The sequence below is a fragment of the Hippopotamus amphibius genome, chromosome 14, assembly GCF_030028045.1.
Source record: "Hippopotamus amphibius kiboko isolate mHipAmp2 chromosome 14, mHipAmp2.hap2, whole genome shotgun sequence".
Taxonomy (NCBI): domain Eukaryota; kingdom Metazoa; phylum Chordata; class Mammalia; order Artiodactyla; family Hippopotamidae; genus Hippopotamus; species Hippopotamus amphibius.
In genome coordinates, this window is record NC_080199.1 from 16,344,980 (window position 1) to 16,362,209 (window position 17,230).

Sequence of the window (17,230 nt, forward strand, 5' to 3'; positions counted from 1 at the left end):
GAGAAAGAGGAGTTCTAACTTGTCTGTCTTGCTCCACTGCTTGGTGGCAATGGAGCAAATAAGGAAGATTAAATTAGCTGTCATTATGGCTATATCCTGTTTAATAAAGTTAAAGTTGAGAGGACATCTTTGTAAACTAGAATTCTGACACATTAATGGTGCTTAATGAACCAAAACTAAGTAAATCCCTTTGGAGAGTCAACACATAAACAAAGCTAGTAACCAGGTCACAGTTGTTTCCCAACAAGCCTTTTGTTTGATTTACTTACAGTAAAAAACAAAAACAAAAACAAAAAAACCATATCCATCCCTCGTTGCAGAAGTGTTCACCACAGCACCGAAATGTAATGATCACACCTTAGCACTTGCAATGACAGGACATTATGGTGACAACACTGTTGGTTATCCCTTCATCAGCATCTGTCACTTCCCCAGCCACTCCCTGAGACTGGCCATCTGCCGTGTGGAGCATCAGGGTTTGCAGCAGATTGTGTTTTCTTTCTCTCCTTAAATCTTTCAGAACAGACAATCACTTGCTTTCTGGAAAGGAAAGAGATACAGGCATCCCTCGGAGATTTGGGGGATTCAGTTCCAGCACACCACAAAGATGTGAGTATCACAATAAACTGAGTCACACAAATCTTCTGGTTTCCCAGGCCATATAGCAGCTATGTTTATACTGCAGCCTATCAAGTGTGCAATAACATTATTTTTGAAAAAACAAAGTACAGACTCTAACAATAGCTTATTGCTAAAAAAAGCTAACCATCATCTGAGCCTTTCAGCAAGTCATAGTAGTAACAACAAAGACCACTGATCACAGATCACCAATAACAAATGTATTGATAGTGAAAAGGTCTGAAATATTGTGAGAATTACCAACATAGCAAATATTATTGGAAAAATGGTGCTAAAAGACTTGCTCAACACTGGATTATAATAAACCTTCAGTTTGTAAAAAAAAAAAAATGCAGTACCTGCAAAGCACAATAAAAGAGGGTATGCTTGTATTTCTAAAGCATGTAAGAAAAAAATTGCCTCAAAAATCAAAGGTTTGAGAAAGAAAATTATTTTTGGTGTTTTAACTGAATTCCAAGTCAACTGATAATTAGAAGCTCTAGAATAAAACACAAGGTTTATGTCTGGGATGGATGGAGCACAGATGCCAATTCCCCAAATCTGAAGCTAGGGGATGCCTGTCTCTTGGGTCCCCTGAGGTCTAATCCTGCTGTTCCCCCAAAGGAGTCATCAGCCACAACCAACTTGGACCAAACTGTAAAGGAGTGGCCAAGTTTACACCTCCTGGTGGGACGTCCCTGTGACATCACTGTTGAACTCTTGGTCAGGGAGCCCTAAACTGAAGGTCTCCCAACACAGGAGTGGGGAGGGCAGCTCCACAGTGAAGGACAAGGTCCACCATGGAAAACAAGGTCAGTCATCGCAAAGGTGACAAGCTCCAAAGAGAACCCCTGCATCTCCCTTCTCCCTCCGTCTTCCCCGTTCACCCAGATGCTCAGGCCCCACACCCAGAAACTAGCATCAGCTCCTCACTCTGCCCTCAGATCCCACGTTGAATCCATCTCACAGTCTGCTTGGCTCCCCTTTCTTATCTGCCCCAAATTCAACCATCACACCACTTCCACTGCCAGCACCTTAGTCTAAGCCACCAACAGTCGAGAGAAGGCACAATTATGAGACAATGAACACTGCATTTGGAGAACAGAAAGACCATCAACATGGTTTTAGCTATATATGAAAGAGGGAGAGCAGAGTGGGACAAAACCAGAAAGATGGGGACTGGGCTGTAAATTGCTTTGTAAAACCACATTAAGCATTTGTTCAAAGACACTGACCAGTAAAGAAAAATTTGAGGTTACAGAAATTTACCAGGAGATACTGGTAAGTAAAGCATTAAAGAAATGGACATATTTTGATAATGGCAACAAAACTGCTTGGTTAAGGGGATAGATACAGACTTTTACATCTATGGTTCAAGTGCTGAGGGATAAGACTTAGGAGTAGCTGACATATTTGCCAAATTCTGTCCTTCCTCACTCTTTCCCTAACCAATCCTACATTCCAAGGCATTTCAAAGAACTAGGTAATAAAAGGAAGCTGCTACCACCAATACAGTAACACCAAAACCCAAACATAAATCTCTAGGGCACATTTAAGAGCAAAGTCTTATTTGAATGGACCCTGAACTGGAGATCAAGCAATCTTGGTGCTGCTGCCACTAAAGCCTGACAAAGTGCTTGAAACAGGTAAACTTCACACCATCATTCGTTCCTTGTGCAAGAAGGATGCTTCTGGGGACAGTCAGTGAAATACAATGCTGAGAGGTGGGAACCACAAAACAACAGGTAAAAAGTAGGAATAAAGGTTTACTTTTCCAAAAAGCACTCAAGAACACAAAACAGGGGACTAAGGATGCTCAATACTGAACGTTTCTGGAATTTAAGAATCACTGTCCTGCAATCTTGGAAAGTCATCCAGTCCCTCACAGAAGTCTGCAGGAGAGGCCTGCTTCCTACTGTGATGTTCTAGTCCGGTGACTGGCTACACTGCTAGGAGCCTCGAGCATCCCTTTGGCTGGGGATGCCCTACTCCAGTCATCTGCCTCCCCAGAGCTCACTCCTGTCCATGACCAACTCGGGGGGGAATGAGGCTACAGGCACTACTTTAATGCTGACAGTCTGGTATCTTCTCAGTGTCCCCACTGATGATTCCATCTGACAATGCATGTGACGTAGGGTGGGAGATGAGATTTCAGAAATTGACTAAATCAAAATAGACAGCTGCATCAACACTGGATATAAGGAAGTTTAGGTATTACTGTTTATGATGGGTTATTACCTGTTTAGTACGGACCATGAAAATCCCTGTTTAATTCCATCTTTTGCCTCTTATGCATTTGCAGATCTTCTTTATCTATTTACTTCATAACTAATCAGCATCACTGGACACTGTGGTGTCTCATGACATTAGTTAGCATCCGTAAGATAAGTGAAATCACCTCATTGCCATAGGCTGAAGGTTAGCCTGAAAATAACTCTATTCCTTTGGGCTTATTTGCAGGGAAAAGTTTTTCCTTTGAGGGATGATTTCCTTATCATTTTTAAATTCACACCCTAAGATTTATTGAAATTCAGCAAGCAACACAGGGAAAGAACACAGAGAGAGAGGGAGAGAGAAAGAGAAAGAGAAAGAGAGAGAAAAGGAAGGGAGGGAGGAAGGAAGGAAATAAAGCTAAGGAAGGAAATATTAAGTTACTAAGGAAGAAAGAGCCAATTAAACCTGGAAAGAAGATACTAGATAGACATCCAGAGACCAAAGCTTGGAGCCTGATGCGGATGCAGATCTGCTGTGTAAGAGACTTGCTAGTTCTTTATCTGCAATCTCTCAGCCAGTAATCTACCTTTCTTTCTATACTCTTATCTGTGATGCAGAGGCTGGGTCTGTGTAAATCACATTTGGGAGGCTCTTTGGCCAGATCCCCTTTTTAGGTTTGGCCAGTAGGGGGCACTAGAGGGAGATTCAAGGTGGGAATCAGAGCAAATGTTCTGTGTGGTTTATGCTACTCCTACAGCATCACCCCAGGAGTGGGATCTGACTCCATCTCACAGCTTCTACTAGCACATGGAGAACTACTCTCATCTTGCTCCCTCACAAATATGGCCAGCAACTGGGCAGTGACCTCTCCTTGGAGGGCTGAGCACCAACTCTTTAGAGTCTCTCTTCTGAGGTCTTAGTACTGGTAATCTGTCCTAGGACATGCTAGCTGCTCCCTAAAATTATTACCACAGTGTTTCCTTTTATTTTTCTAGCCCTCCAGTTCCCATGTAACAAATTTCCTATATTAAACCCTTTCTGCTGAAATGCTTTGCTTTTCTCACTAGCTCCTTTTTTTTTTTTTTAATGGACTCCCCCCGACAGCAACAGCTGTGAAATCCTACAACCTTACCCAACAGCCTCGTGGCAGTCTAAATGAGAGGCTAACATTTTGACTAAGGGAATCCAAAAAAGCTGAAACTGTGACATGGTGAAAGTGTGTTGTACTCCTCTGAAATATGAACATGTATATTGGATTTGCAATATTTTCATGGTTAGCCATCTTAAAGAATAATGACAATTCAAATAAATTTTTAATAAAAATATGAAATTACTGGATATATTATTTAGCAGCACATTCTGAAAGTGTAATTAAGTACCTAAGTCATTGTCAGGAATGAGAGGAAAAATAAACAGAAAGTTAACTTGTTGGAGGCTCCTATCAACTTTTACAACAAAGGATACATTGAAAAATTGAAGATAAATAGAAACAACTAAATTCCACAGGTGAGGGTCTTACCATTATCCAGTCACTGTCAATAATGGTGCTCAGCCTGTGTGTGATGGTCAGCACAGTGCACTGGGCAAATTTCTCATGGATTTTTTTTTGTATTAACTCATCAGTTCTGGAATCAAAGAAGTGGAATTTAATTCAGTGAGGATAGGAAAAGCAGACCTAAGACTTAAAAAATATCACATGATATTTTTATAATGTTTTTAAAAATCAATGTGTTAAGACATAATCTTATTCTTGAAAAAGTATAAAAAGTTTACTTAGAAATTTACTATTTTTTACAAAACAATGGGAAATATTCTTCCCTGGAAATTGCTTGAAACTATTAGGAACTGGATAGTTCCTGATCCAGCTCTCTTAGGATGCCTCTTAATAACATTAACACCATATAACATGTTTTGGTTTCTTCCTTTGTTTTCTGGAATTAATGTATCAAGATATCTGTGGGCAAAGAGAGCACTTAGAAACATTTCTCAACATCATTAAACGTTTTCTATGTACCGCATTTAAAATTCGGATTCCTGGTTTCATAGACTTCAGCTCCATACCTTGGATCCACATTTGATGTGGCTTTGTCAATAATCAATATCTGATTTTTCCTGAGAAAACCCCTGGCAAGGCACACCAGTTGTCTCTCTCCAACACTCAGGTTTAATCCTGATTCTGCTAATTCAGTATCCATTTTATCAGGAAGAACTTTGATGGCTTCTTTAAGTTGTACCTGTGGATACAGAAAGAAGAATGACATTTTCCTAACCAGACTACTACTGAAGTAGACAACTCTTAGACATTAGAGCTTTGAAGTCCTCAGGACTTCTTATGTATCTCACAAGTACAGACAGGTGACGGGGAGAGCTCCCTGCAATTAGCATTCACTGAGAAAGATGGGGTAATCAGGTTTGGGCAAGAAGAAGTTCTTTTCAGGAAAGAGCTCTCTGCAGGAGGCCCCTTGTGTCTTGTCACTAACCTTAAACCAGGCACCCCCATGCTCTACTCATCTCTGGCCCTAGCACATCTTTCAGATCTTTTGATCACACAATACTTTGCCTAACTTGTTGGTCCCTTCTACAGATCAAACAAGTAGAAATGAAGAATAAGTAATTAACAGATGACCAGATCTCTCCCCTAGCTTCTCTTTCAGTAATCTCGAGAATAAACTGTGCAAGTAAGATAACACCTAGAGAAGGACCACAAGTCAACAGGCCTGCACACAAGTCTGCACACAGTGGGGGATGGCGAGGACTCTGACTCCCTATCTCAGTGATTAACTGGGGTCACTTCTCGTTTTCTTTTTAAAAAGTTTCACGGCCGAGCAGAATCTTCAGAGGGACACTGAGTCCACCAACTCCCCCGATTGATAGCACTCTGATTAAAAGCAACTTTCCTTTCTACCAACATTTGCCATTGATTGCTTTTGAGACCTTTTATTGAGATACAGTTAACATACAATAAACTGCATATACTTAGAGTGTACAATTTGGTATCCCAATCTTCCAATTCATCCTCCCCCCAACCCTCCCCGCTTTCCCCACTTGGTGCCATTGATTTTTGAGTGGCAAGCAGTCAGACCTGATTTGGTAACAATGGTGGAGCCAACTCAGGACAGAAAGATCTAAGTGTCCCCCATCTCTGCCACCTGACATCTACCAGAAACCCCACCTTGGCATTGTTAAGGAATTCTCTCAAAAAATAAAGCTATTTCTCTCAATGTGGTCTAAACAGAAAAGTTAGAAGCATCTTCATGGTTGAGTCAAGTTTCCCACAGTACATTCTGCATAGGAGTTGGTATACTAAGGAGAAAAAAAAATTTTTTTTTTAATTATTGCAGGAAGTATGGTTCTCTAAACATATAACCTTATCAGTATTTTACCATTTTGGAAGATCTAAAGGTTTAAAAAAAATTTGAAACAAGGCAAACTGTACCTCATACATTAGTAAACCTGGAGCCTATTTTAGCTTTGGTTCTTTCCCAAATTTAATCCCATAACTACCAGACCAGTCAAGCGCATTTTCTTCAATGTCATAAATGTTTTGCAGTGAATGAATATTCAGGGAAAACAGGACACAACATAACATCTTATTTCCCCCAGACTATGGGTACAGGTGGTGTTTATATTAATCTATCTTCATAAAATTGTAATCAGAAGATTAAAAAAAAACACAAACTTTTAACTGCCAAAGGTAATCTGAATTTACATTGGGGTAGCAGGGGTCAATTCAATGAATATTCATTTTGGAGAAATATTATAAAGCAAGAACAAAACTCGGCTATACTTGAAGTTAAAGAACAAAAAGTAAATACACTTCAAGTTAAGAAACTAACAGATGGATGAGTGATGGCCAATAAGCAGGGGACACAGAATTACAAAGTCAAATAACAAAATGCCAAGGGTGAGTGGGCATTGTTTTCAGGGATCCTGAATGCTGTAGCATTTCTATGAAGGTGATCCTGAACTGTGCTCCTGATGGAGTCCAATCCAGAGAGACAGGAATTCTGAGTTAGGATTAAATATGGTATTGGTATTTGGCGATAGCATTAAAGGTACACAAAATCTGAAGTGTAAGATTTGGATTGTAATGCAAGTGGTTGTACTGAAAATTATAAAAATTATAAAATGGAAGATGTCAGCGTAGTCACCACTCTCTCCATCACAAGGAAGAGGACTTACTGAGTATTCTTTCCATGCAACACATTCATGATGGGATGGGACTGATCAAAAGTGTGACTGTGGCAAGGCTTTTCTCGCTTTTCCTTCTGAGTTGACTCTGGTAATCCTTGTATATGTAAACTGGTCTTTCTTAAGACTGATGCCCTAACTTTGAAGAAATAATCTCACACTTGCCCCTGACTCAGATGACATCTCATCACTAATCTGGTTTTTGACTTTCCTTCAGGTTGTCCATATATGCCTAAGGAGGAATAAAGGTTGTGAGGTGAAAATGTTTTCCAGAAAACATTATTTTCTGAGACTCTTCTCTTCATTTATGAATCAGGATGGTTATGAGAATGACATGAATACCAAGGCCCTCTGTAGTGTAATCATATAATTAAATTATAATTAAGTTAGAATGGAAAAAAGACAATAGAGGCAGTAGACAATAACACCTAGGAGTTATGAACGGAGACTCTGAAAACATATTCATATTAGATAATAGTGTAATATTACTATAAATTTCTTGAGTGAGATAACAGTATAATGCTACACAGGAGAATGTCCTGTTCTTAAAAGGTATATGTTTACATATTTAGGATGAGTTGCAAGTTTTAATGAAAATTTCTGCAACTTACTTTCAAACAGTTCAGCAAAATATAGATTGTAGAAGCAAGAAAGCAAATATGGAAAAATATTACCAACTGGTGAATCTAGGTATGTTCATTATACTATTCCTTCCACATTCCTGTGATCCGGAAATTTTAAAACAGAAAACTGGGGCCTTGAAGCCAGACAGCCTGGGTATAAGTCCTGCCTGGCCTGCCAATTGGGCAACCTCCTGAACTTTATCTTAGCCTCCTGAACTCTAAATAAGACTATAATATTGTAATAATAAAGGTGTCTACCTCCTACCACTGTTAGAGTATAACGTGAGCCTGTGTGGGTAGAATTTACAACAGTGCTTGACACAAAGAGATCAACTGCCCATTATTAATAACGCTGTCAGCTGGCCTCTCTCCATGTTCTGCTTTATCTTTCTCCTTTACATGTATCAGTACTGGGACTTTGTTACATAAGCACTGGCTTGTTTTTCATCTTCTCCATAACAATATAAGCTCCAAAAGGGTAGAGACCTTGTCTCTCTGATGACTGTAATAGCCCCAGAATCTGTAACAATGTCTGCCTAAAAAGCTCTCAAAAGATATTTTCTGGCTGTATGAATAAAGCCACAAGTGAATCTCATCTGTGACATATCTGCTCCTATAAATCAGAAAAAAAATCCATATAGATAGATAATTTATATATAATACTATTTTTTTATTAAATGTCATTGTAAAAGAAATATATTGCTTATAACAATTAACTGGTTCCAAGATATCATGACATCATACTTTAAACTGTGGAAAACACTTTAAAATTATAACTTCAGGAAATGGAGCAAATAACACTATTCAGAACTATGCATCCCAGGGGGACAGAGAAAAGATGGCAGAGTAGGAGGACATGGAATTCTCATCTCCTCACAGCTAGATCACCTACACCTAAGGAGATGGGAGGAATCCTCATGTGATCAGATAGGACGTGGGAAGGAAGGAGGGAGGGGAAAAAAGTGGAGACAGGATGGGACTGCTGCCCCTAAGAGGGGGTTGGGGGAGGGGAGAGGTTCGCATGCTCAGAGGGGCCCACTCACCTTCAGGGGACTGGGGGATTGGAGGGGAATGTGGCCAGCATCTCCCCCACCTGCTGGGTCCAGCAAACCTACTGGGGTCCTGGGCCTGAACCTCCACCCCCCAGAAACCCTCCAGCTGAGTGGGTCCTGAGCTTGAGTCCACCCCTCACAGCAATGCCTCTTCTGGCCATGTGGGTCCTCAGGCCTGAGCTGCCTTCTCCCCACCCCAGGGCCTCTTCCTGTGGCATGGGTCCTAGGCCAGAGCCCCTCCTGGGGGCATCTTCTGGCCTCCTGGGTCCCTAGGCCTGATGCTCCCCCCCAAGGCCTACTCCAGCTACATGGGTCCCCAGACGTGAACTGTCCATCCCCACCCCCCAACCCCAGTAAGACCTTCTCCAGCTGCGCAGGTCCTGGGCCTAAACCCTGCCTCCACCAAAGCCTCCTCTGGCTGCGAAGGTCCTGGCAGCCTGAGCACCAACTCTGACAGGGCCTCCTCTGGCCACGTGGGTCCAGGCGGGCCGAGTACCACCCCCTCCTCCAGCTGTGCCAGCCCCTGCAGGCATACCTGTGGAGGCCCGACCCCTGGCTGGCCTGCGTGGGCATGTGTGCTTTGGGCCAGCTCGAGGAACAGATGCTGGTGAGAGAAGCACATGCAGAGGCAGGGCTGACACAGTGGGTCCAGAGACCTACCTGGAGGTCTTGTAGACCTACTGGAGAGGCAGGGGTAGGCTGCAGCTCACCATGGGGCAAGGAAACTGATAGAGGAGGCACCAGGGAACTTTTTATTTTATTATCACTATCATTATTATTATTATATTATTAGTAATATTATTCTTGCTTTTCTGGTTCTGTTTTGTTGCTTCTTTTTTTTAAATTAGTTATTTATTGTTTATTTATTGGCTGTGTTTGGTCTTTGTTGCTGCATATGGGCTTTCTCTAGTTGTAGAGAGTGGGGCCTACTCTTACTCACAGTGCATGGGCTTCTCATTGTGGTGGCTTCTCTCGTTGCAGAGCACAGGCTCTAGGTATGCAGGCTTCAGTAGTTGTGGCACAAGGGCTCAGCAGTTGTGGCTTGCGGGCTCTAGAGCGCAGGCTCAGTAGCTGTGGCACACGGGCTTAGTTGCCCTGCAGCACGTGAGATCTTCTTGGACCAGGGCTTGAACCCATGTCCCCTGAATTGGCAGGTAGATTCTTAACCACTATGCCACCAGGGAAGTCCCTGTTGTTTCGTTTTTATTGTTATTTTTTCTAATATATTATTTATTCTTTAAATTTTATCTTATTTTTTAATCTTTGTTATTTTTCTGCCATTTTCTGTTTGTTGCTTTTATGATTTGTTTGTTTTTCCTCTGCTGCACCATGTGGCTTGCAGAGTCTTGGATCCCAGGCCAGGGGTTGGGCCTGAGCTCCTGTGGTGGGTGTACTGAGTCCAAGCCGCTAGACAAAGAGAGAACTTCAGGTCCCAGGGAATACTAATCAGTGTGAGGTCCTCTGGAGGTCCTCATCTCAGCACCAAGACACAGCTCCACCCAACTGTCTGCAAAATACAGTGTTGCATGCCTCAGACCAAACAACCAGCAAGACAAGAATTAGCCCACCCATCAATAAAAATGAGATGACAAAAAAATATGCTACAGATGAGGGAGCAAGGTAAAAACCTACAAGACCAAATAAATGAAGAGGAAACAGGCAACCTACCTGAAAAAAATCCAGAGTAATGACAGAAAAGATGATCCAAAATATCAGAAATAGAATGGAAGCACAGATTGAGAAAATACAAGATGTGTTTAACAAGAAACTAGAAGAACTAAGGAACAAACAGTGATGAACAAAATACAAGATGTGTTTAACAAGAAACTAGAAGAACTAAGGAACAAACAGTGATGAACAAACAATAACTGAAATGAAAAATACACTAGAGGAAATCAATAGCAGAATAACTGAGGCAGGAGAATGAATAAGTGAGCTGGAAGATAAAATGGTGGAAATAGCTGTCAAGGAACAGAGCAAAGAAAAAAGAATGAAAGAAATGAGATAGTCTCAGAGACCTCTGGGGCAACATTAACTGCACCAACATTCGAATTATAGGGGTTCTGGAAGAAGAAGAGAAAGGGTCTGAGAAAATATTTGAAGAGAATCTAGTTGAAAACTTCCCTAACATGGGAAAGGAAATAGCCACCCAAGTCCAGGAAGCACAGAGAATCCCATACAGGATAAACCCAAGGAGAAATGCACCAAGACACATATTAATCACACTAACAAAAATTAAATTCAAAGAAAAAATATTAAAAGCAGCAAGAGAAAAGCAAAAAATAACATACAAGGGAATGCCCATAGGGTTATCAGCTACTTTTTCAGCAGAAATTCTGCAGGCCAGAAGGGAGTGGCAGGATATATTTAAAGTAATGAAAGGGAAAAACCCACAAGCAAGATTACCCAGCAAGAATCTCATTCAGATTTGATGGAGAAATCAAAAGCTTTACAGACAAGCAAAAGCTAAGAGAATTCAGCACCACCAAACCAGCTTTACAATAAATGCTATAGGAACTTCTCTAGGTGGGAAACACAAGAGAAGAACAAAAAGACACAAAAATGAACCCAAAACAAGAAAATGGTAACAGGAACATGAATATTGACAATTACCTTAAATGTAAATTGATTAAATGCTCCAACTAAAAGACAAAGACTGGCCGAATGGATACAAAAGCAAGACCTGTATATATGCTGTCTGCAAGAGACCCACTTCAGACCTAGAGACAAATACAGACTGAAAGTGAAGGGATGCAAAAAGATATTCCATAGAAATGGAAATCAAAAGAAAGCTGGAGTAGCAATACTCCTATCAGATAAACTAGACTTTAAAATAAAGATTGTTACAAGAGACAAGGAAGGACACTACATAATGATCAAAGGATCACTCCAAGAAGACAACATAACAATTGTAAATATCTATGCACCCAACATAGGAGCATCTCAAAATAGAAGAGAAATGGCAACAGCCATAAAAGGGGAAATTGATAGTAACACAATAACAGTGCGGGACTTCAACACCTCACACAAATGGACAGATCATCCAAACAAAAAGTAAATAAGGACACACAAGCTTTAAATGACACAATAGACCAGATAAACAATGGATATTTATAGAGCATTCCTTCTGAAAGCAACAGAATACACTCTTTTCTCAAGCACACATGGAATATTCTCCAGGATAGATCACACCTTAGGTTACAAATCAAGACTAAGTAAATTTAAGAAAATTGAAATCGTGTCAAGCATATTTTCTGACCACAATGTTATGAGACTACAAATTAATTACAGGAAAAAAAAAACTGTAAAAAACTAAAACACATGGAGGTCAACAATATGCTACTAAATAACCAAGAGACTACCGAAGAAATCAAAGAGGAAATCAAAAAATACATAGAAAGATATGACAATGAAAACACAACAACCTAAAATGTATGGGATGCAGCAAAGGCAGTCCTAAGAGGGAAGTTTATAGCAATTCAATCCTACCTCAAGAAACAAGAAAAATCCCAAATAAACAATCTCACCTCACACCTAAAGAAACTAGAGAAAGAAGGAAAAATAAACCCCAAAGTTAGTAGAAGAAAAGACTTCATAAAAATCCAAGCAGAAATAAATGAAATACAATCAAAGAAAACAACAGCAAAAATCAATGAAAGTAAACGTTGGTTCTTGAGAAAATAAACAGAACTGATAAACCTTTAGCCAGACTCATCAAGAAAAAAGGGAGAGGACTTAAATCAATAAAATTAGAAATGAAAAAGAAGTTACAATGGAAACCACAGGAATACAAAGGAGCATAAGAAACTACTTAATGCAAATATATGCTGATAAAATGGACAACCTGGAAGAAATGGACAAATTCTTAGAAAGGTACAACCTTCCAAGACTGAACCAGGGAGAATTAGAAACTATGAACAGAACAGTCACAAGTAATGAAATTGAAACTGCAATGAAAAATCTTTCAACAAACAAACATTCAGGACCAAATGGCTTCAGAGGTGAATTCTCTCAAACACTTAGAGAAGAGCTAACATCCATCCTTCTCAAACTTTTCTGAAAAAAATTGCAGAGGAAGGACTATTCCCAAGCTCATTTTACAAGGCCACCATAACCCTGGTACCAAAACCAGACAAAGATATCACAAACAAAGAAAATTATAGACCAATATCACCAATGCACATAGATGCAAAAATCCTCAACAAAATACTAGCAAACAGAATCCAACAACACATTAAAAGGATCATACACCATGATCAAGTGGGATTTATCCCAGGGATGCAGGGATTCTTCAATATACACAAATAAACCAACATCATATATCATATTAACAAACTGAAGAATAAAAACCATATGATTATCTCAATAGTAGCAGAAAAAGCTTTTGACAAAATTCAACACTGATTTATGATAAAAACTCTCTAGAAAGTGGGCACAGAGGAAACCTACCTCAACATAATAAAGGCCATATACAACAAACTCACAGCAAACTTTATTCTGAATGGTGAAAAATGGAAAGCATTTCTTCTAAGATCAGGAGCAAGACATGGATGCCCACTCTCACCACTGTTATTCAACATAGTTTTGGAAGGTTAGCCACAGGAATCAGAGAAGAAACAGAAATGAAAGCAATACACGTTGGAAAAGAAGACAAAAAATTGTCGCTGTTTGCATATGACATGACACTACACATAGATAACCCTCAAGATGCCACCAGAAACTACTAGAGGTAATCAATGAATCTGGTGAATTTGCAGGATACAAAATTAATGCACAGAAATCTCTTGCATTCCTATACACTAACAATGAAAGATCAGAAAGAGATTAAGGAAACAATCCCATTTACCATTACAACAAACAAATAAAATACCTAGGAATAAACCTACCTAAAGAGACAAAAGACCTGTACTCAGAAAATTATAAGACACTGATGAAAGCAATCAAAGATGCCACAAACAGATGGAGAGATACACCATGCTCTTGGATTCGAAGAATCCATATTGTGAAAATGACTATACTACCCAAAGCAACCTGCAGATTCAATGCAATCTCTATCAAGTTACCAATGGAATTTTCCACAGAATGAAAACAAAAAATTGTACAATTTGTATGGAAACACAAAGGACCCTGAACAGCCAAAGCAATCTTGAGAAAGAAAAACAGAGCTGGAGGAACCAGGCTCCTTGACTTCAGACTATACCACAAAACTACAATAATCAAGACAGTATGTTAGTGGCACAAAAACAGAAGTATAGATCAATGGAACAGGAAAGAAAGCTCAGAGATAAACCCACGGACCTGTGGTCACCTAATTTATGACAAAGGAAATAAGAATATACAATGGAGGGACTTCTCTGGTGGCACAGTGGATAAGACTGTGCTCCCAATGCAGGGAGGCCTGGGTTTGACCCTTGGTCAGGGAACTACTTCCCACATGAATGCTGCAAATAAGAGTTTGCATGCTGCAACTAGCAGCCCTGGAGCCACAACTACGGAGCCTGCTTGCCACAACTAAGACCCAGCGCAACCAAATAAATAAATAAATATTAAAAAAGAATATATAAAAAATATATATATATATATATACAATGGAGAAAAGACAGTCTCTTCAATAAATGATGCTAGGAAAACTGGAAAGTTACCCAGTAAAAGAATGAAATTAGAACACTCTCTAACACCATAGACAAAAATAAACTCAAAATGGATTAAAGACCTAAATGTAAGGCCAGGCTCTATAAAGCTCTTAGAGGAAAACATAGGTAGAACACTCTAACATGAATTGCAGCAAGATCTTTTTTGATCCACCTCCTAGAGTAATGAAAATAAAAACAAAAATAAACAAATGGCACCTAATGAAACTTTGCACAGCAAAGGAAACCATAAGCAAGAGGAAAAGACAACCTTCAGAGTGGTAGAATATATTTGCAAATGAAGTAACTGACAAGGGATTAAAGTATACAAGCAGCTCATATAGCTCAATATCAAAAAAAAAATAACCCAATCCACAAATGGGCAGAAGCCCTAAATAGACATTTCTCCAAAGAAGACACAGATGGCCAATAGGCACATGAAAAGATGCTGAATGTTGCTAATTATTAGAGAAATGCAAGTCAAAACTACAATGAGGTACCACCCCACACCAGTCAAAATGGCCATCATTGAAAAACCTACAAACAATAAATGCTGGAGACAGTGTGGAGAAAAGGGGATCCTCCTACACTGGTTGGTGGGAATGTAAATTGGTACAGCCACTATGAAGAACAGTATGGAAGTTTCTTAAAAAACTAAAAATAGAGCTACCACATGACCCAACAATCCCACTCTAGGCATAGACCTAGAGAAAACCCTAATTCAAGAAGACACATGTACCCCAATGTTCACTGCAGCACTATCTATAGTAGCGAAGACATGGAAGCAACCTAAAAGTCCATCAACAGAGGAACAGATAAAGAAGATGTGGTAAATATATACAATGAAATATTATTCAGCCATAAAAAAAACAATTGTGCCATTTGAAGAGACGTGGATGGACCTAGAGGCTGTCATACAGAGTGAACTCAGAAAAACAAATATATTAACACATATGTGTGGAATCTAGAAAAATGGTATAGAGGAACCTATTTGCAGGGCAGGAATAGAGACATAGACATGGAGAATGGATTTATGGACATGGCAGGGGGTGGGATGGGATAAATTGGGAGATTGGGATTGACATATGTGCACTGCCATGTGTAAAACAGATATCTAGCGGGAATCTGCTGTATAGTGTAGGGAGCTCAGCTCAGTGCCCTGTGGTGACCAAGATGGGTTGGATGGGGGTGGGGAGGGAGGACCAAGAGGGAGGAGTATATGTATACATAAAGCTGATTCACTTCATTGCACAGCAGAAACTAATACAACATTGTAAAGCAACTGTACCCCAATTTAAAAAATCTATACACCTCAGTATAGAATACTTCAGATCATTTTTGAGCTGAGGAAAATAATATACTACAACAAAACTGAAAATAATAAACTGAACTTATAAGACACCCCATTCCTATCACAGATATTTTCAAAGTAACCTACTGTGTGTACTGTATCTACCAACCAGGTGTCAGCACCCCCTACAGAAGGTCAACATAGATGTCAGATGGTTTCCACATTTTGTGGAACCTTCTTACTTTTCAGAATGAAATGCTAATGTGGGCTGGAAAGAGACAATAGAATGCAATCAACAGATGGGGAAGAACTTTTCCTAGAACAGAACCAGCAATAAATGAAGTAAAGGGAGAGCCCATTCACCTAAATACAAGACCCAGGGAAATGGAAATGAGACCTGTCACCAAAGCAAGGACTGAGTCACGTGGTCCCTGATGCACAGGCTGCTGATGCCCAGATTTCTGTATCTTGGTTTCCTGTATGAGGAGACATACTTGTGTCCTAACAAAGATAATATCAACACTGAACATAACTGGAGGACTTTTCACAAGATTTACCATACTCTTAATTGTTTATCCCTGTATCGAAGCTGTTTTATTTTTATTTTTGTTTTAACAGAAGCAACACAGTGCTGATTCATTTCCAAAGTTTTATTTACTGTGATCCTTTAACCTTTGAATGCCAAAGTGCTTCATCTTCAGTTATCTTCATCTTTTCAGTTAGTTCATCTTCAGTAGCTCATGCTATATTTGTAGAGCTGCCTTTGCTTTTCAGGTGCCTCAATCGGCATTAATTTCTGATGAACTTTCTTCAGTTTACAGTCAGCTGGCTATTTTTCAGTATACCTTGAAAAATAACGAAAATGAGATGGGCAGCCTCCATAAGACTGTCTCCCTTCTGAATGTCCATCTCAGCCAAGAGAGGAGGAGGAGACAGAAAAGCATCTTTTCCTTTTAATTCAAATTCTTAAAGAGGAAAACACAGTGGTGCCCCCTTACTCACTCTCAGGCCAAGTCTATGAGTTTGGGATCATAATATCAGTTTGGCATCATTTATAAACCAGTGACTGGGGTTGGTTTCATTCCTTATTCTGTTTCTCTAGGAACTGTTTGTTCATGACATGTATGTTTTTCAATGAAAGATTTAGTAGATATTCTAAAAATTAGAATACTAAATCTTTCACTGAAAAACAAAAGTCATAAACAATTCCCAGAGAAACACAATGATGGGATGATTTTTCACTGAGATATTGCTAAAGTAACAGGGTCAATTCCAGAAGGAATACATAGAAACCACACACTTCATGTTGTGAAATAAACATGTTTCTTTCTTTTTATAGAAAGTTCCAAGTGTCGTTTAAGTAAAGGTGGATCTTAGTATTGTGCACCACTTCTACCATCTCATCGTTCTTAGAATTGAGAGGCTATTAAATTTTACTTTAATCTTGGTCATCACAGAGCACCAAGCTGGCTCCCTGTGCTCTGCAGCAGCTTCCCACTAGCCATCTATTTCACACTTGGTAGTGTACACAAGTCAACGCTACTCTCTCACTTCATCCCAGCTTCCCTTTCCCCCTCTGTGTCCTCAAGTCCTTTCCCTAAGCCTGCATCT

At 39.7% G+C, this 17,230-nt stretch overlaps 1 protein-coding gene across 1 annotated transcript in view; it reads right to left on the reverse strand.

The window, feature by feature from the left end:
- LOC130835551 (ATP-binding cassette sub-family C member 4-like) overlaps positions 1-17,230 on the reverse strand; it is a 201,615-nt gene that overhangs the window by 13,774 nt on the left and 170,611 nt on the right. The window contains exons 28-29 of the mRNA XM_057707189.1: positions 4,894-5,066; positions 4,352-4,457 (exon numbers count right to left, since the gene is read on the reverse strand). Coding sequence (XP_057563172.1) covers positions 4,352-4,457; positions 4,894-5,066 — 279 coding nt within the window. The remainder of the gene's footprint in view (positions 1-4,351; positions 4,458-4,893; positions 5,067-17,230) is intronic.